The sequence below is a fragment of the Taurulus bubalis genome (genome assembly GCF_910589615.1).
Source record: "Taurulus bubalis genome assembly, chromosome: 9".
Lineage (NCBI taxonomy): Eukaryota > Metazoa > Chordata > Actinopteri > Perciformes > Cottidae > Taurulus > Taurulus bubalis.
Genome location: NC_136597.1, coordinates 28,119,946 through 28,141,800, shown reverse-complemented (window position 1 = coordinate 28,141,800; position 21,855 = coordinate 28,119,946). Strand labels below are relative to the sequence as shown.

At 43.3% G+C, this 21,855-nt stretch overlaps 1 protein-coding gene across 1 annotated transcript; it reads right to left on the bottom strand.

Moving 5' to 3' along the window:
* Nucleotides 1-16,413: 16,413 nt before the first annotated feature.
* On the bottom strand, nucleotides 16,414-19,978 carry ciao2a (cytosolic iron-sulfur assembly component 2A). The gene is made up of 5 exons (XM_079223895.1): nucleotides 19,742-19,978; nucleotides 18,600-18,764; nucleotides 17,516-17,565; nucleotides 17,209-17,254; nucleotides 16,414-17,079 (listed from the first exon to the last, which is right to left on the bottom strand). Exons 1-5 carry the CDS (start codon nucleotides 19,767-19,769, stop codon nucleotides 16,979-16,981), a joined length of 390 nt encoding a protein of 129 aa, XP_079080021.1. The 5' UTR covers nucleotides 19,770-19,978; the 3' UTR covers nucleotides 16,414-16,978.
* Between the last annotated feature and the right edge of the window lie 1,877 nt (nucleotides 19,979-21,855).

The window sequence follows — 21,855 nt, the reverse complement described above, 5'->3', positions numbered from 1 at the left end:
GCTCTCATAGAGGTTCCTCTGCTCTCACGAGGTTCCTCTGCTCTCACGAGGTTCCTCTGCTCTCATAGAGGTTCCTCTGCTCTCACGAGGTTCCTCTGCTCTCATAGAGGTTCCTCTGCTCTCATAGAGGTTCCTCTGCTCTCATAGAGGTTCCTCTGCTCTCACGAGGTTCCTCTGCTCTCATAGAGGTTCCTCTGCTCTCATAGAGAGCACAAGTCTGTATCTCAGCTGACGAGAGCTTCAGGGCGCTTTGATGAACAAAGATTCTGCATCTCCCCCCGCGCCCCACCTGTAATACCTCCGCGCCCCACTAGAGGGTCGCGGCCCACAGTTTGAGAGCCACTGGGTTAAAGTAACTAGACGTTCCTGAAGTACACGAGATACGGGAACCAACATCTGCTGGAGGAGAGATCTTTGTGTGTTTGTTTTTGTTATTCATAGAGAATATGAATTTGCAGGTAAATTAAAGAAAGATTCAAACCGCCGCTCCTTCCTGTCCGGGTCATGTGACTGAACACTGCAGAACGCAGATCAATGGCGACATCGGTGCTGCTGGTGGAGAACCCGGAGATCAGGAGCAAAAATCAGGAGGACGTGTTTCTGGAACATCTCAGATTGACCCAAAACTAAAACGAGTATATCTCTGCAGCCACACAGATATCTGTTGTGAAGGGAGCACTTCAGGTGTGTTCAGGTGTAGATATCAGTGTAGTTGTTTCTGGCTCAGAGTAAATGGGAGTTGAGTCGCTGGCCGGATATGAATATTGATACTTGGTGGTTCATGTAGGTGTTTGAGTTGTGTTTCTAGCCTGTAAACACGGAGCAGGTTTTCTAGCTGCTGGTGTTTCATTCTTTGTGGTGAGTGCATTGTTTCACACAGCTGAGCTCAGACTCTCATCGTCTTCATGCTGGTTCGGTGGTCTGGAGCTGGTCATGGTGAAGCGTTGCGTAACAGAGAGACTCGTGACCCGGGGCGGTGGAAGGAGGTTCAGGGGAGGTTAGGGTTCCACTGTGGAGAACGTCAAGGCGTCATCACACATTATTGTGTTCTCAGCCGTCGTCCGGCTGCAGCGAGGTGCCGAACAGACGGCGGTGCTGATCCGATTACATGCAGTGATGACAGGACGTCCTCCATTAGTGTGTGTGGAGCAGAGAGGGAACCGGCCTCTGGCGTCCTGTTGGACCTGGAGGTGACAGGTGAGGATGAAAGGATGAAGATCGGCAGTGTGCTGGATGTGTTTTGGTTGAGCATGTTGAGCATTAACAGAACTGTTCTCCAGGCTCTGGGGTTCCTGTGAGAGACGGAGGAGAAGCTGTGAAGCAGCAACAGCTTCATGAGGAACTAATGGAAGGAAATAGGACCTAATGAGACCCGATGGAATCAACCTCTCCGTGCGGCTCTGAAGAGGTGGAGTCACATGGAGGAACATGTGATGTTAATGAATCTGATTACACAGAACACAGAGAACAGAACACACAGAACACACAGAACACAGAACACAGAACACAGAACACAGAACACACAGAACACACAGAACACAGAACACAGAACACAGAACACACAGAACACACAGAACACAGAACACAGAACACAGAACACACAGAACACACAGAACACAGAACACACAGAACACAGAACACAGAACACAGAGAACAGAACACAGAGAACAGAGACACAGAACACAGAACACAGAACACAGAACACAGAGAACAGAGACACAGAACACAGAACACAGAACACAGAACACAGAACAAACTCCTCATCAGGATCACAGCTGCATGACATGAACACTGTAACGTCAAGGAGATCTGACTCCATCATGAACAGGATGATGGAGGCTGGTGGTGCTGATGAGGAATGAGGACGACTGATGCTGACTGGTGGAGGAGGATGGAGGAGGTGACTGGTGGAGGAGGATGGAGGAGGTGACTGGTGGAGGAGGATGGAGGAGGTGACTGGTGGAGGAGGATGGAGGAGGTGACTGGTGGAGGAGGATGGAGGAGGTGACTGGTGGAGGAGGATGGAGGAGGTGACTGGTGGAGGAGGATGGAGGTGACTGGTGGAGGAGGATGGAGGTGACTGGTGGAGGAGGATGGAGGAGGTGACTGGTGGAGGAGGATGGAGGAGGTGACTGGTGGAGGAGGATGGAGGAGGTGTGACTCAGTTTAACAACACAGTAATGAAATGAGACTCTGTGTCTCTGCAAGTCTTCCATCACTCAGATGTCCGTTCGTCTCGTCGGCGCCTGAACGCAACACGTCATCGGCTTCCTCACCAGCAGCTCACTGGTCTGCTGGTGAGGAGAGAGAATCTAGAACACGCGTGTTCCAATTAAACGGACATTAGAGTCGTGCTGCGAGAGTTAAAGATAGTTTTAATTTAAACTTGAGAATGAAGTTTAATTCAATTAACTCATACAATACATATTATCTTTGGATCAGAGAAAATGGAGGAAAGGAAATTATAAATGCATCACGTTTTAATACATAAAGCAGCTGACTCAACGCTTCATATCCTCAGAAGGTTGATGATCATTTTCCATCCTAAAGTCCAGCAACGCGTTTTATTTAAAAATATACTTCACCTCTACAGGAAACAACTCCTCGGGTTTGTTTATGATAAACTGAAGGATGAAGTGTTCCTTTATATGTTGATGATGAATGTTAATGATGAACTGAAGGATGAAGTGTTCCTTTATGTGTTAATGTTGAATGTTAATGATAAACTGAAGGATGAAGTGTTCCTTTATGTGTTGATGAATGTTAGTGATAAACTGAAGGGTGAAGTGTTCCTTTATGTGTTGATGAATGTTAATGATAAACTGAAGGGTGAAGTGTTCCTTTATGTGTTAATGTTGAATGTTAATGATAAACTGAAGGATGAAGTGTTCCTTTATGTGTTGATGATGAATGTTAATGATAAACTGAAGGATGAAGTGTTCCTTTATGTGTTGATGAATGTTTATGATAAACTGAAGGGTGAAGTGTTCCTTTATGTGTTGATGAATGTTAATGATAAACTGATGGATGAAGTGTTTCTTTATGTGTTGATGAATGTTAATGATAAACTGAAGGGTGAAGTGTTCCTTTATGTGTTGATGATGAATGTTAATGATAAACTGAAGGATGAAGTGTTCCTTTATGTGTTGATGAATGTTTATGATAAACTGAAGGATGAAGTGTTCCTTTATGTGTTGATGATGAATGTTTATGATAAACTGAAGGATGAAGTGTTCCTTTATGTGTTGATGATGAATGTTTATGATAAACTGAAGGATGAAGTGTTTCTTTATGTGTTGATGAATGTTTATGATAAACTGAAGGATGAAGTGTTCCTTTATGTGTTGATGATGAATGTTTATGATAAACTGAAGGATGAAGTGTTCCTTTATGTGTTGATGATGAATGTTTATGATAAACTGAAGGATGAAGTGTTCCTTTATGTGTTGATGAATGTTTATGATAACAAGATATGATAAGCATCACGGGAAAATACTTTAAGTACCTTTAAAAGTACGCACCACTGCAGTTCTTGCGTAAACGTAGTACGTTTTATTTTCCACAACTATGGCTTGTCGGTACCTTCTGTAAAATATAAATATGTATTTATATGAGTTCATCTCCAGCAGAGCCTTGAAGCCTGTTGTTCAGTGAACAAGTGAAAAAGCAGATAAAAGAAAAGAAATGTAGTGAGGAGGCGAAAATATGAACGCCTGGATCACATTTCACATTAAAGTAAAAGAATGTTTTTGAGGAACATTGTGTAACATTTATTGGCAGAATATAATATATAATATTCATAAGTCAGTTGTTCAGCAGGTGTCTCAGTCTGAGAGAGAAACCTGCTGCCAATAATAATAATAATAATAATAATCCATAAAGCTGAACAATAACGTGATTCATCTTCAGTCATTTATGGAACAACGGCTCTTCATTGTGACAAGGAAATGTGTGTAAATGTGAATAAACGTTTTAAACAAGAAACCAGAGAGAATATAAACTGTGTTTCATAAAGGAGAGGATTTATATGTATAAATATATATATTCATATATATATATACACATATATATACATATATATGTATATATATACATATAAATACATATATATTCACATAATTGGATATGTATATATATATCCAATTCATATCAACTTCTACTAAAGGAGATCATTTGATGCTATTCACTTATTGTATTCATAAATTGTATTGTTTAGTTATTCTAGAAGTGTTTCTTCGTCTTTTGTCTCGTTCTTCTTTCTCTTTTAGCTCCATAAATCCCCCATGATGCATCATATATACATATATGTATATATATATATATATGTATATATATATATATATATATATATATATATATACATATATATATATATATACATATATATAGTCTAAAGTATGAAACAGAACCTTCTTTAAAAAACAAGAAGCTTCTGAAACTATAAGCAAACACAACTAACAATAATCTGCTTTCTGTTTTTCTTGTTAAAAGATGTCAAAATAAAGGTTTTAATCTGATGACTTCTCCATCCATCCATCCATCCATTATCAGCCGCTTATCCGGGGTCGGGTCGCGGTGGCAGCAGGTTCAGCAGGCCGACCCAGGCTTCCCTCTCACCCGCAACACTTTCCAGCTCATTCTGGGGGATCCCGAGGCGTTCCAAGGCCAGCCGGGAGATATAATCCCTCCAGCGTGTCCTCGGTCTTCCCCGGGGTCTCCTACCAGTTGGACGTGCCTGGAACACCTCTAATGGGAGGCGTCCAGGAGGCATCCTGACTAGATGCTGAACCACCTCAGCTGACTCCTTTCGACACAAAGGAGCAGCGACTCGACTCCAAGCTCCCTCCTGATGTCCGAGCTCCTTACCCTATCTCTAAGGGTGAGCCCGGCCACCCTGCGGAGGAAGCTCATTTCGGCCGCTTGTATTCGAGATCTCGTTCTTTCGGTCACGACCCAGAGTTCGTGACCATAGGTGAGGGTTGGAGCATAGACCGACCAGTAAATGGAGAGCTTCGCCTTCCGGCTCAGCTCCTCTTCACCAGGACGGACCGGTACAGCGCCTGTTTTATTGCTGCAGCCGCACCGATCCGTCTGTCGATCTCCCGCTCCACCTTACCCTCACTCGTGAACAAGACCCCGAGATACTTGAACTCCTTCGCTTGGGGTAGGCAGTTTGTCCCCACCTGGAGGCAGCAATCCACCGGTTTCCGGCAGAGCACCATGGCCTCAGATTTGGAGGCGCTAACTCTCATCCCTGCCGCTTCACACTCGGCTGCAAAACGCCCCAGTGAATGCTGGAGGTCACAATCCGAGGAGGCAAACAGGACCACATCATCCGCGAACAGCAGAGAGGCGATCCCGAGACTCCCGAACCGGATCCTCTCCGCCCCCTGGCTGCGCCTAGATATCCTGTCCATGAAAGTCACGAACAGGACCGGTGATAAAGGGCAGCCCTGGCGGAGGCCAACACCCACCGGGAACGTGTCTGACTTACTACCGAGGATACGAACACAGCTCCTACTGCAGGCGTACAAAGACCGGATAGCCCGTGCCAACGGGTCCGGCACCCCATACTCCCGCAGCACCCCCCACAAAAACCCCCGAGGGACCCGGTCGAAAGCCTTCTCCAAGTCCACAAAGCACATGTAGACTGGTTGGGCAAACTCCCAGGACCCCTCCAGTAGTCTTGCAAGGGTAAAGAGCTGGTCCACTGTTCCACGACCGGGACGGAATCCGCACTGCTCGTCTTGAATCTGAGGTTCGACAAGCGGTCGGAGCCTCCCTTCCAGCACCCTGGCATAAGCTTTTCCCGGGAGGCTGAGCAGTGTGATGCCACGATAGTTTGAGCACACTCTCCGGTCCCCCTTCTTGTAGATGGGAACCACCACCCCGGTCTGCCAGTCCATGGGCACTGTTCCCGACCCCCATGCGACACTGAAAAGGCGTGTCAACCAAGACAGCCCAACAATGTCCAGCGCTTTCAGCATCTCAGGGCGGATCTCGTCCACCCCTGGCGCCTTGCCACCAAGGAGCTTTTTGACTACCTTAGCGACCTCTGCCAGGGATATGGGAGAAACCACCCCAAAGTCTTCCGGCGCTGCCCCCTCTCCGGGGGACATGTTAGCCGGGTTTAGGAGTTCCTCAAAGTGCTCTTTCCACCGCCCGACGATGTCCCCAGTCCGGGTCAGCAGTTCCCCCCCCCTGCTGAGAACAGCCTGGGGTAGGCCCTGCTTTCCCTTCCTGAGCCGTCGGATGGTTTGCCAGAACTTCCTTGAGGCCAACCGAAAGTCCTTCTCCATGGCCTCCCCGAACTCCTGATGACTTCTCTCGGAATCTAAATTCATTATTAACAACTCATCTCATTCTTTGTGATATTCAGATCAGATCCTTGAAGCAGCCGGTGTGAGCAACTCATGCTTGAGGTGTAACTGTGTAAATGTGTAAATATGTAGATGTATAAAAATGTAAAAATAAAACACGCTTCCTCTTGTGAAACCTGGAAAAGAGCAAGAGAAGCGACCTGGAACGTCGTGTCCGTGAACCCAGAAGCCTCCAGCTGTTTGACATGCTCTGTGTGTAATCAGCCCAACGCGTGGCGCCGTGTGGTTGTTGGTTCTCCTGAGCGATGGCCCTTCAACACGAGCCGCTCAGAACAACCTGAGTTCTCTTCTGGACTTTGAGGATTGCAGCAGATCAACTGAGAGGCTGTGAGTCAGCGCCGCTCCGGATCAGAGTCCTGCGTCAAAGGGTTGAGCCACTTTCCACAAGCCCGCATGTCTGCTGCCTGCCTGAGGGGATTACCCACAATTCATTGCAATGTGATGTTAAACAGGGGTGTGGGGGGGACCAGTATAGGTCAACCTCCGGTTATTTTAAATGAAGCAAATACTTCATGTGTTAAAGCTGCATTCTCTCTCCTGACCACCAGGGGGCTACTCCTCTGGTTGTATAGAAGTATGTAGAAACTGATACAGATATGGTCACTTCCTGTTCCCTGGTTGGAAAAAAACAAGATGACGCCGATCTGGAGGCTTCAGAACGTCCACAAACCAGCGAGTATCGTCATGTGTGTGTGTGTGTGTGTGTGTGTGTGTGTGTGTGTGTGTGTGTGTGTGTGTGTGTGTGTGTGTGTGTGTGTGTGTGCAGAGGGATCGTGAGGTAAGACAGACATAAACTCTCTCCAAGGAGTTCAGTGAAGCAAAAGTGAGTCTGATCATAAATCATTTGTGTTGATCATAATTTGTGTTGATCATAATTTGTGTTGATCATAACTTGTGTTGATCATAACTCATGTGATGTTTGGTCTGATTATCACTGAGACCCAGCAGCTGGAAGCAGAGCGTTCATGTAAAGCTCCCTGAGGGATGTGAACACAGAACCCTTCACTGTCGGCTGGGTATCGTTCCAGAAGGATTACAGAACCCGTTGTGTTGTCGTCTCTCAGGATGAGTCGCCATCAGGAGCTTTGTTTGACAAGCTTCATAATACTACCAGAGGGATGGAGCCAACACACACAGGACCTGTGTGAGAACCAAGTGCTCTCGTGAATGGAATGGTTTTGCCTGGTTTAATTAAGATAATGATCAATAAGTCGTTACCCAGCATGCTTTATGGCGCTCCTCTTATCTCGCTCTCTCCCGGCCGGCGTTCTAAGTTGCTTATCAGTTTGTAATTAACGCGCTGCGGATTATTGACTGGAGGGAAGAAGGTTCCACGCCTCGGCCCGATGTTTGTGTTCCTAAACAGGAAGTAATCGCTGCTGTCGCACAGGAAATGAATGACAGCGCCGGGGGGAGGAGCTCCGGCTCAGAGGCTCCGCCCTCCAGCAGCTCCTGTGTGTTTGGCTCCGCCTCCCGGTTCTCATTTCACAAGATCAGCTCTGTTGGTTTAACCAGAACAGTTGGGGTTCTTATCTTTTTCCAGTCGTTATCTTTTTCTGTTTTTGAAAGCTGTGAACAGCTGCACACACTGAAGGAAGCAGCGAGTTTATTAAAGCACATAACTTGAGTTGATGATGTTTTATTAAAGCACATAACTTGAGTTGATGGTGTTTTATTAAAGCACATAACTTGAGTTGATGGTGTTTTATTAAAGCACATAACTTGAGTTGATGATGTTTTATTAAAGCACATAACTCGAGTTGATGGTGTTTTATTAAAGCACATAACTTGAGTTGATGATGTTTTATTAAAGCACATAACTCGAGTTGATGGTGTTTTATTAAAGCACATAACTTGAGTTGATGATGTTTTATTAAAGCACATAACTTGAGTTGATGGTGTTTTATTAAAGCACATAACTTGAGTTGATGGTGTTTTATTAAAGCACATAACTTTAAGAGTAGAACCCAGAGGTGTACTTACTGTACAGCTTCAATACAATAGCAATAGTTTAGATCCCAAATGTGTCTCAAAATGTGTTGATTGGAATTAATTTTAAAGTTCCTATGATGAACTTTCCTTTAATGCTGGTGCCCCCTGTGGACTAAAGAGGTAGTGTTGGTTCTAGCACCCCCTGTGGACTAAAGAGGTAGTATTGGTTCTGGTGCCCCCTGTGGACTAAAGAGGTAGTGTTGGTTCTGGTGCCCCCTGTGGACTAAAGAGGTAGTGTTGGTTCTGGTGCCCCCTGTGGACTAAAGAGGTAGTGTTGGTTCTGGTGCCCCCTGTGGACTAAAGAGGTAGTGTTGGTTCTGGTGCCCCCTGTGGACTAAAGAGGTTGTGTTGGTTCTAGTGCCCCCTGTGGACTAAAGAGGTTGTGTTGGTTCTGGTGCCCCCTGTGGACAAAAGAGGTAGTGTTGGTTCTGGTGCCCCCTGTGAACTAAAGAGGTAGTGTTGGTTCTGGTGCCCCCTGTGAACTAAAGAGGTAGTGTTGGTTCTGGTGCCCCCTGTGAACTAAAGAGGTAGTGTTGGTTCTGGTGCCCCCTGTGGACAAAAGAGGTAGTGTTGGTTCTGTCGCCCCCTGTGGACTAAAGAGGTAGTATTGGTTCTGTCGCCCCCTGTGGACTAAAGAGGTAGTGTTGGTTCTGTCGCCCCCTGTGGACTAAAGAGGTAGTATTGGTTCTAGTGCCCTCTGTGGACTAAAGAGGTAGTGTTGGTTCTGGTGCCCTCTGTGGACTAAAGAGGTAGTGTTGGTTCTAGTGCCCCCTGTGGACTAAAGAGGTAGTGTTGGTTCTGTCGCCCCCTGTGGACTAAAGAGGTAGTGTTGGTTCTGTCGTCCCCTGTGGACTAAAGAGGTAGTGTTGGTTCTGTCGCCCCCTGTGGACTGAAGAGGTAGTGTTGGTTCTGTCGCCCCCTGTGGACTAAAGAGGTAGTGTTGGTTCTGTCGCCCCCTGTGGACTAAAGAGGTAGTATTGGTTCTAGTGCCCCCTGTGGACTAAAGAGGTAGTGTTGGTTCGAGTGCCCCCTGTGGACTAACGAGGTAGTGTTGGTTCTGGTGCCCCCTGTGGACTAAAGAGGTAGTGTTGGTTCTGGTGCCCTCTGTGGACTAAAGAGGTAGTGTTGGTTCTGGTGCCCTCTGTGGACTAAAGAGGTAGTGTTGGTTCTGGTGCCCCCTGTGGACTAAAGAGGTAGTGTTGGTTCTGGTGCCCTCTGTGGATTAAAGAGGTAGTGTTGGTTCTGGTGCCCTCTGTGGACTAAAGAGGTAGTGTTGGTTCTGGTGCCCTCTGTGGACTAAAGAGGTAGTGTTGGTTCTGGTGCCCCCTGTGGACTAAAGAGGTAGTGTTGGTTCTGTCGCCCCCTGTGGACTAAAGAGGTAGTGTTGGTTCTGTCGCCCCCTGTGGACTGAAGAGGTAGTGTTGGTTCTGTCGCCCCCTGTGGACTAAAGAGGTAGTATTGGTTCTAGTGCCCCCTGTGGACTAAAGAGGTAGTGTTGGTTCGAGTGCCCCCCGTGGACTAACGAGGTAGTGTTGGTTCTGGTGCCCCCTGTGGACTAAAGAGGTAGTGTTGGTTCTGGTGCCCTCTGTGGACTAAAAGGTAGTGTTGGTTCTGGTGCCCTCTGTGGACTAAAGAGGTAGTGTTGGTTCTGGTGCCCTCTGTGGACTAAAGAGGTAGTGTTGGTTCTGGTGCCCTCTGTGGACTAAAGAGGTAGTGTTGGTTCTAGTACCCCCTGTGGACTAAAGAGGTAGTGTTGGTTCTGTCGCCCCCTGTGGACTAAAGAGGTAGTGTTGGTTCTGTCGCCCCCTGTGGACTAAAGAGGTAGCGTTGGTTCTGTCGCCCCCTGTGGACTAAAGAGGTAGTGTTGGTTCTAGTGCCCCCTGTGGACTAAAGAGGTAGTGTTGGTTCTGTCGCCCCCTGTGGACTAAAGAGGTAGCGTTGGTTCTGTCGCCCCCTGTGGACTAAAGAGGTAGTGTTGGTTCTGTCGCCCCCTGTGGACTAAAGAGGTAGCGTTGGTTCTGTCGCCCCCTGTGGACTAAAGAGGTAGTGTTGGTTCTAGTGCCCCCTGTGGACTAAAGAGGTAGTGTCTCTGAACACCAGGGTCCCTTTAGAAAACCTCTTTTTTTTACTGCCCCTCTCAGTTCTGGTTCTCCCATGCTCCCCTTCATTCCAGAGGGTCCAGCAATACCACGCCCTGGAGGAAGAGGAGGAGGAGGTGGAGGAGGAAGAGGAGGAGGGGGGAGAAGATGCTGATCACACCTGACAGAGAGGAGAGAGAATAACATGTTCTGACTGCAGTGATTTAGATGTTTGAGTTGAAGAAGCACTCCATGTTCTGGTTGAGAGGTTCTCTGTTAGTTTTTGTTGTATTTGAGAGTTCATTGTTTTAATATCTGTGTTAAGTACAAAGTACTAGTACTTGTTATAGTTCTGCATACTTTCTGCAGTAGAAACCATTCAAATATCAAACTGTTCTGCTCTTTAATGAGATTTATTCATGTATTCCCCTGAATGTTGTTGCTTTTATTTCTTCTAGCCATTTCAGTCAATTAATTTCAACATTATTCAAGTTCAGCGTCTCAAACGATGACCTTCAGCATCAGGGTTCATCTCAGCATCAGAGATGTATTCCTACGTGTTTGTTCTAAATGTGTTGTCTGTCTCCAGCTGGTCGTTCATCACGTTAACGAGACGCCGGCTCGCCATCACAACAGGAAGCTCAGCGAATGTGGCGTCTTAGTTCTGGTCAACGCCCGACTGACAAACGCTGGATTTAGGGCGAGAACAAATAACATAATAATGTATTTCTGTGTGAGAAATGTTGGACAACGAAGACTCCATGTGTTCAAAACACGTTTTATTCACACAAATCTGGTCTAACTTTGTTTTCATCTTAAATAACTTTCCTGGACTTTGGGAGCAAAAGGACTTAAAGTCTAGAAAGACATTCATTCATCTGAGGACGCGGGGTAAATTATTAATATCGGCTCACGCTGAAATGGGGACATTTCTTTCTCCATACAATCTTTGCAAAGAGCCACATGAACAAACTTCCCCGTTATGTTCCTTATTAATGTATTTTATTATGATGTCTCACACACGTATTGTTGCTATTACTTGTCTGTACAAAGGTTGACATATTTATGTGTGTAATGGTTTGTGTGTATTGTACGGTGTCACTAAAATGACAATAAACCCAGTTTAAAAAGTTCACAGATGGTTATTTTCCAGAATGAATCTAAAGAATCCCTGAAGTTAATGAGACACGTCTGACCGCTGAGAAGCATGTTATAGTTTTATAATTATATAGTTATAGTGTTATAGTTATAGTGTTATAGTGTTATAGTTATAGTTTTATAGTTATAGTTTTATAGTCATAGTTTTATAGTTGTAGTTGTATAGTCATAGTTTTATAGTTGTATAGTTATAGTTGTATAGTTATACTATAGTTATACTGTATAGTCATAGTTCTATATATACAGTATATAGTTTTATAGGTATAGTTATAGTGTTATAGTTATACTTGTATAGTCATAGTTTTATAGTTATAGTGTTATAGTTATACTTGTACAGTCATAGTTTTATAGTTAGTTCTATACACACACACACACACACACACACACACACACACACACACACACACACACACACACACACAAAAGTGGAGCTGACAGAAAGAATGAACGAAAGGAGACCCTGATGACCCTGATCCAGATGAAACCGGTTCCCTTATTGAACACACAGTTCATCTGAACATGAACGATAATGATCATGATGTTGTTCCAGGGCGGAGCTGGAAGCTGCCTCACTAATACGTCTGTAACAATCCACACGCAGAGCCACAAGGCTGATAATGTACTGGAGAACATTGAACTGGGACTTTGTGGTTCTGGTGGTTCTTCTGCTGGGGACCAGGAGCTCCGAATGGACCCGTTGAGGCCTTTGTGGAGTTACAGGTTCACGTGTTAAAATTAAATGGTTTATATGCACATGAACCATAGACTTCTATACAACCAGAGGAGTCACCCCCTGGTCGTCAAGAGAGAGAATGCATCATTAACACATGAAGCATTGACTTCTATACAACCAGAGTTGCCGCCCCCTGGTGGTCAGGAGAGAGAATGCAGCTTTAACACATGAAGCATAGACTTCTATACAACCAGAGGAGTTGCCCCCTGGTGGTCAGGAGAGAGAATGCAGCTTTAACACATGAAGCATAGACTTCTATACAACCAGAGGAGTTGCCCCCTGGTGGTTAGGAGAGAGAATGCAGCTTTAACACATGAAGCATAGACTTCTATACAACCAGAGGAGTCACCCCCTGGTGGTCAGGAGAGAGAATGCAGCTTTAACACATGAAGCATAGACTTCTATACAACCAGAGGAGTCGCACCCTGGTGGTGAAGACAGAGAATGCAGCTTCAACACATGAAGCATAGACTTCTATACAACCAGAGTCGTTTGAGTTTTTTCACGAAGCAGCCGTGACGTGTCGGCAAAGAACAGAAGTACATGGTGGAATGGGTTTGTGTCTCAGGAGAAATATACTATATTGCAGATTCTATTCAATATAGCATATTTATTCTTAAATAAAGAGAGCAGGAGGCCACGGCGTGGAGGCTGATCAGTGAAGCCGAACCGTCTCATGAATAAACAACAGCACGTGAGGTGAATATGTTATCAGCAGGTTTATGCCCTTCGCATTTTCAGATGTAAAAATGCATAAATACACAAAACAAATGCTTAAATAATTCACTATTTTCTGGCCCCAGCAGATCCTCGAACAGAGAAGGTTCTGGAGGTCTGGGAGTACTTCATTAATACGGCGAATACTTTATTAATAGAGTGAATACTTTATTAATACAGCGAATTTGTACTTTTAAAGGAATCAGTTAAATATGACAGATGTCAGTTAGTGTTTGTGTGTGTGTGTGTGTGTGTGTGTGTGTGTGTGTGTGTGTGTGTGTGTGTGTGTGTGTGTGGTGTGTGTGGTGTGTGTGTGCGTGTGTGTGTGTGTGTGTGTGTGTGTGTGTGTGGTGTGTGTGTGTGTGTGTGCGTGTGTGTGTGTGTGTGTGTGTGTGTGTGTGTGTGTGTGTGTGTGTGTGTGTGTGTGTTGTTTCAGCTGTGGTTGATAGTTTTCTTGTGTAACTCTGATAATGGAAACCATTTTTTTCTGGATATTTAGTTTCCAGGAAAAACATGGTTATTCTTTTATTTTTTTCTTTCAGCCTCAAACTGGATTTGTGATATCTATATATATATATATATATATATATATATATATATATATATATATATATATATATATATATATATATATATATACACTCACCTATAGGATTATTAGGAACACCTGTTCAATTTCTCATTAATGCAATTATCTAATCAACCAATCACATGGCAGTTGCTTCAATGCATTTAGGGGTGTGGTCCTGGTCAAGACAATCTCCTGAACTCCAAACTGAATGTCAGAATGGGAAAGAAAGGTGATTTAAGCAATTTTGAGCGTGGCATGGTTGTTGGTGCCAGACGGGCCGGTCTGAGTATTTCACAATCTGCTCAGTTACTGGGATTTTCACGCACAACCATTTCTAGGGTTAACAAAGAATGGTGTGAAAAGGGAAAAACATCCAGGATGCAGCAGTCCTGTGGGCGGAAATGCCTTGTTGATGCTAGAGGTCAGAGGAGAATGGGCCGACTGATTCAAGCTGATAGAAGAGCAACTTTGACTGAAATAACCACTCGTTACAACCGAGGTATGCAGCAAAGCATTTGTGAAGACACAACACGCACAACCTTGAGGCGGATGGGCTACAACAGCAGAAGACCCCACCGGGTACCACTCATCTCCACTACAAATAGGAACAAGAGGCTACAATTTGCAAGAGCTCACCAAAATTGGACAGTTGAAGACTGGAAAAATGTTGCCTGGTCTGATGAGTCTCTATTTCTGTTGAGACATTCAGATGGTAGAGTCAGAATTTGGCGTAAACAGAATGAGAACATGGATCCATCATGCCTTGTTACCACTGTGCAGGCTGGTGGTGGTGTAATGGTGTGGGGATGTTTTCTTGGCACAATTTAGGCCCCTTAGTGCCAATTGGGCATCGTTTAAATGCCACGGCCTACCTGAGCATTGTTTCTGACCATGTCTATCCCTTTATGGCCACCATGTACCCATCCTCTGATGGCTACTTCCAGCAGGATAATGCACCATGTCACAAAGCTCCAATCATTTCTAATTGGTTTCTTGAACATGACGATGAGTTCACTGTACTAAAATGGCCCCACAGTCACCAGATCTCAACCCAATAGAGCATCTTTGGGATGTGGTGGAACGGGAGCTTCGTGCCCTGGATGTGCATCCCACAAATCTCCATCAACTGCAAGATGCTATCCTATCAATATGGGCCAACATTTCTAAAGAATGCTTTCAGCACCTTGTTGAATCAATGCCACGTAGAATTAAGGCAGTTCTGAAGGCGAAAGGGGGTCAAACACAGTATTAGTATGGTGTTCCTAATAATCCTTATATATATATATATATATATATATATATATATATATATATATATATATATATATATATATATATATATATATATATATACACTCACCTAAAGGATTATTATTATTATAATTATTATTATATATATATAAATATAACCCTGAGATTAAGGTAAAACAAACATTGTGTTAACCTGCTATCACACTCTTCCTCAGCATCACATGGAGGAAGATGAGCGCTGAGAGGAAGATGAGTGCTGAGGAAGAGGAGCGCTGAGGAAGAGGAGCGCTGAGAGGAAGATGAGTGCTGAGGAAGAGGAGCGCTGAGGAAGAGGAGCGCTGAGAGGAAGATGAGTGCTGAGGAAGAGGAGCGCTGAGAGGAAGATGCAGGAGCAGATGCTCCCCTCCTCAGTATCTCAAGCACACTTGTTTCGCGGCGCTGGGGTTACGCTCATTAAAAAGCCGCCGGAGGGAAACTGCACCGTTTATGGCAGCAAGGAGCTGTGAAAACCATCATCATCGTCAGGTATCATCTCTCCTACGGTCCCTGAACACATCATGTACAGTCAGTAAGACAAAGGAAGTGTAAACAAGGTGTGTGTTAGGAGATTCATTCCTTGGAAAGAATGTCCTTTACTTTATAAATACTTGATGAATCTCCACATCAGACTTTATCAAAGTGTTTATTTTACTTTTGTGATTGAAGTCGTTTTGATAAAAAGGAGTAAACTGATTATTTGACGTCTCGTGAGGAAAGAACCTGAAGAATAATCTGTGAAATAAACCCCAGTTTAGTCCCCGAGGGCTCAAGGCCTTAGGGAACGAGCCTTTTCCTTCCTTAACTACTTCTCCTTGACCGCGGCGAGGCCAAAAGAAAGAAGGGAAGGAGGAGGAGGAAGAGGAGGAGGAGGAGGAGGAGGAGAAGAAGAAGATCCGGTCCGTTCATCTGTTTGCTCGTGAGGAATCTAACCTCTGCCTCGGTTCATCCAATCAGCATCCAGGGTTGAGGTGATTGACAGGTGTTTGGGGAAGATTCCTTTAAATTAAATACATGCTGTTCAGCTCGCCTCCTCCTCTCCTCTCGTCTCCACCTCTCCTCTCCTCCTCTCATCTCCTCGTCTCCTCATCTCCTCGTCTCCTCATCTCATCTCCTCGCCTCCTCCTCTCATCTCCTCTCCTCCTCTAATCCTCCTCTCCTCCTCCTCTCCTCTCCTCCTCTCCTCCCGTGAGGATGGAGGTGTATTCTCCTCTGAAACTCTGGACTGAAAGCAGACTTGTGGTTATAATGGTGTTCATTGTGTTGTGGTGCATTCAGGCCAGCAGCGCCCCCTTCAGGTGCAGCTGGGTCGTTACAGCTACAGGTCAGACGTTCATAACTATAACATCTCATTGCTCATCACTGTTCTGCCCTTCAGGTGTGAACTGTTTAGGGGAATGACAGTAATGATGAAGATAGTGGTAATAATAATAATAATGTGTTTATGGTAAAGAACGACCTTTAAGCCAAAGACAACACGACTCAGAGCAACTTCAAATCATCTTTTTTTTATTTAAAAATAATCACCTCTAAAAGATCAGAGTCTCACATGGAGGCTGAGAAATGGATCACAGCCCAAACGTTCCTCATCCCAGAACGTGAGAACAGAAGAGAGACGCATTCCCAACATGTGTCTGCTGAGAGCGCAGAAGAAGAAGAACGACCAGTTTCAGCTTTAACACATGAAGCAGAGACTTCTATACAACCAGAGGAGTCGCCCCCTGGTGGTCAGGAGAGAGAATGCAGCTTTAACACATGAAGCAGAGACGTCTATACAACCAGAGAAACTTTTTTATAACGAACAAACTAAAGATCATTTACATTCACAGAAAAAATATGATAGATTGGACACACAAAAAAGATTGTCCTCCATTTTGACACACAAGTGATGAGGATGCAGACATGAAAATGTTTCTCTGTCAGACGGTGATGTGACGACTGCAATCAGAAGAAAGACTTCTTAAACCCCGGTGCTCGTCAGCGCCCCGCTCAGTGTTCATGAAGGATAAACCTCCGGGTGGGCGGAGCTTCAAGCAGGGTAAACCTCCGGGTGGGCGGAGCCTCAGTCGTCGGGCTCGGTGACGCACTGCTCCACGATGTCCCTCAGGCCGGGGTTCTCCATGGCGGCCGCCACGCGCTCCTTATCGTTGATCTGCTTGTTGACTGAGACACAGGGTTTTGGCTTTAGACCCAATCTGTGACCTGATAACGTTACTGGTGAAGTATTTCACCATCTATATCACACATAACCAAGTATTAATCATCTTTATTAAACATAACTAAGGGACTTACTATCTTCTTCAGTGGAATGAGTTCCTTCTGAAATGTAGATCTCCAGCTGAGAAGAGAAAGAACAACAACGCACCTTAAACGGTTTTATTCTATTTATTTATTCAGGAGATTAAATTCCAGAACAAAGTGAAATCAAATGCATTAATTTCCTTCTAGACCAAAGGAAGAGGGAACAACACGTTTATATCATTAGAATCATGACGGGCTTTTATTCTGGAGGGGTCCCCCCCCGCCTCCCTCTGTATTGATCATCTCTCATCCACAGCGCGACCTTGACCCCTAGAGGGCAGAAGGTCACTGTGCTCACCTTGTGTTTGAAGGGCAGACAGCGCTGCAGCTTCACTTGGAGGCAGAGGCCTGCAGACAGAGACGAGACGTTAGCATGGGGTTGAATCCCAGTGCAGGGATGTGAACCAGTGTCTTCAGTGTGAGGGTCAAAGGTTAAATAAAGAGCTGCAACAGGAAGTCATCCTCTGGTTTCCTCCTCTCACAGGAGGAGACAGAGAGGATGTGTAAGCTGGCTTTCTACCACCTCGCACATTTAATAATAATTAGATTTATTATATATTTTTTAAAGCGATACATTTCCTCATTCACGACTTCTGGCATATGGGAAAAATATTCTGCAATAATTTAATTGAAGTCCAAAACATATTTCATGTTATTAGAGTTTATTACTATTTAATCTCATTATGTACGTAGTCATAGTTGTTCATGAATGCAATAATAAACACTTAAATCTGCTTTCATCACATTACGATGACGTCATAATGCATCATGTGAGCGGTAAGGTGGCGTTGCCTTCGTCCGCCACCAGGTGTCAGCAGAGGACTTCCTGTTGTCTCTAGGTCAGAGGTCAGCAGCCTTTCATGTCCAAACAGACATTCTGCCTTTTTTACACCAAAACAAATGTCACAGCTTATAAAGTGTTATATATAGTCATATTATAAATACAAAAACTATAGTTTGTTGTATTTATGAAATTATAGAACAAGAATAAAGACAATTTTGTGACATTGTATTGCCGTTGTACCCGTTTATAACGATCAAACTCTCATGAAGAGGAGAACACAGAGGAGGAGTTTGGTCATAGATGTAGTTTTAGGACTTCATGTACATTGTTGTTAACATACTCCACTACGGCTTTTAAATGACTTTTACTGGTAAGATATGTCAGAGTGTGACGTCAGTACTTTGTCACCAAACCGGTTTTTATTTCATGCTGAGCGACAGATCCGTCCATTAAATCCAACACACAGCGCTTCATTGATGTTTCTTTCCTGGTCTTTGTGGTTTTAAAGCGTCGGTTCTTTTGACATCTTCAGCAATGTGAGGACAGTGTGGATCAACCTGAAGGCCTGACCTGTGTGGACGGTGTGGGTCAGACTCACCGATCAGCGTGGCCAGAGAGCAGTGAGGGACGGTGGGAGAGAACTTGATGACGATGAGGAACTCTTCCTCCCCGAGCTGCCGGACCTCCACGCATTTCTCCGTCACCACGTCCAGCTCCTCCAGGGTGTTGGGCTTCTCCGGGTCCCGGATCGACCGGATCACGTCTGGAGGAACGAGACGATGAGAAACAGGTTCAGACACATCCTGACCGGTGGATCCAGGACTTTAAACCGAATGTCCATGACAAACATTTAGTGAGTGAATGTAGTATTTAAACTAACAATGAGAACACAAAGCATACAGTAAACCTTAAATGACACAAATGAATGAGACAATAGTTTGATTAAAAGAATAAACATTTATATAGATGCCTGTATGTATGCTGAGTCTTTCTTTTAAAAGCATATTCATGAATGAATGAATGAATATATACTTTATTAATCCCCAAGGGGAAATTTCGTGTCACGTAGCAGCTATTTACACAGAAAATAAGATATAAAAAAAACAGGGATGAAAGATATATGCAATAATAATACTAATAGAATAAAGATTAAAAAAAACAACAACAATAAAATAGCTGGATGAAAGAAAGAATAACAGAGTATTAATTTAGGAATTAAATTAAATTAACTTAAACAGTAGAAGTGCAAGAGTGCAAGTATTTATGTGAATATTAAGTGTGTGAGGTGTAAATAAAAACAACAACAATAACAACAACAAACAATAGGAGAGTGCAAAAATGCAAATAATGTATGTAATATGATATGTTAAGTGTAGATAACTATAAACATGTACAGTGTTTAATCCACAGAGGATCCGGCATTCAAACTCAGTGTAAATGAACGACATGAACACATGAATATAACACATTTACATGACTTTTGGATTTTATTTTTTTCAAGGACTTTTCCAGGCCTGGAAATAACCATTTTAAAAAGAGGAAGGATTCAGTTACTCCAACCTCACCAGACTCCACTCAGTAACTCCTCTACTGTGTATAAAGAAGTCTAACGTGTGGCCTTCACTCCGCTCTCACTAAACTCCATTCAATAAATCTCATATGTATCTTCGGCTCCAGCAGCTAACTGCGTGACGTCATTTAATCAGATTAAAGCAGGGAGTTGTTGGGAGTTCCTCTCACCGTAGACTTCTAGCGCCTTCTCCTCCATCTTTGTAGTCCTCCGTCGTCCTCTTGTAGTCCTCAGGGCATTCCGGATGTATCCCAGCCCAGAACAGTCTCGCGCCTCGGTGGCAGTTAGCGGCACGACACCGAACCCCGTTTCCTCCGTGGAGAAAACAACATGGCGGCGAGCGGGAGCTCCTGCTGTGAGTTTGACAAGAGAATCACGCGAGCGGTTGGCCGCGCGCAGCTATCAGGAGAGCGCTATCTAAACCGGAAGTACGTTTAACGGACACCGGAAGTGTACGTTTTATTTACCTTCCCCCAGTCAGAATGCTTTTCGCTTCGGAAGGTTCCGAACTACGAAAGCGCATTGCGTACACTGGATAAAAAAATAGACCCCTTTTCTCGTAGTTACGACATCCTGATCTCGTAGTTACGAGATCTGTACAGGCGTCTTCTTAGATGGTTCCGTTGCCTTAGCTACTCCTTGAGGATCTAGGATGTTTAACAGGTGCCGCACAGTTCTTCCATCATTGCCACTGAGAGGATTTACAGACGTTTCCTTTTTCTTTTCTCGTAATTACGAGATCAGGGGTCTATTTTTTTTTATCCAGTGAATGCAATGCGCTTCCGTACCGAACTGAGTGAGTTTCTTATTTATTTTTATTTATTATAATTCTTTCTTCAACTATTGAACAAGTACGATTTCATATATTGTCAATAAGTATAAGTACTTTGTATATCTTCTGCATTTTTCTTATGATTTTTATAAACGGATTTTGCATTTTCTTATTTTATTCTATTGTCTATATTTCCTATTAGTTTATTATATTTGTTGTATATATTGTGCATTTCTTATTATATTTTATTGTTTACCTGTATGTTTAAATGATCCTGTAGCAAAAAAAGTCCCCCAGGGTAATTAAATAAACGTTTTAATGATGAGATGAATGTACGTAGTCTTTAATATGAATATGATATATATGTATATATATGTGTATATATATATACATATATATATATATATATATATATATATATATATATATATATGTATATATACACACACATATATATATATATATATATATATATATATATATATATATATATATATATATATATATATGTGTGTATATATACATATATATATATATATATATATATATATGTGTGTATATATACATATATATATATATATATATATATGTATATATATATATATATATGTATATATATACACACATATATATACATATATATCATATTCATATTAAAGACTACGTACATTCATCTCATCATTAAAACGTTTATTTAATTACCCTGGGGGACTTTTTTTGTATATATGTGTGTGTATATATACATATATATATATATATATATATATATATATATATATATATATATATATATATATATATATATATGTATATGTATATATATACACACATATATATATATATATATATATATATATATATATATATATATATATATATATATATATATATACAGTATATCATGTGACATCAGATAAATACAGATATTAGATAATACATCAAATGTCCTCACCAAGGGGTCGTACACTAGGTCAGGGGCCACTTAGGGGTAACGGTCGTACACTAGTCCAGTGATATTCTCGTAATGAAGATGATGCCGTTTCGTGGTAATCTGTTGAAATCCTAAAGGAATGCTGCAGCCAGCCGCTCCATCCTAATGTTTCCAAAGACACACTAAACTGTTCTGTTTATAGTCGCTAAAATGTGACAGAGACTAAGCGACAGAAATGTGTGTTTCCTAGTTCGTCAACACGTCCTGAGAGGCGACGCCAACATGAACCGGTTCATTAAAACCAGTTCACCTGGAACCTGGTGGTGACGTCACGTGGTCCTGAGAGGCTCCAGCACACAGAGGCCTCCAGCTGCAGGAGATTAACCACTTCATCTCCAATCCTCTTTAAAACACACAGGAGCCTTTAAGCTGCTTCTTTGTCCATTGGATATATAAATATATTAAATAAATATATTAAATGTTGGCGGTCGGGACCACCGGGGAGCCGTTGCTGCTCCTCCATAACGTTTAGTTAAAAACACCTTTCAGGAATAAATTATAAACAAATCAAAGAGTCCTTA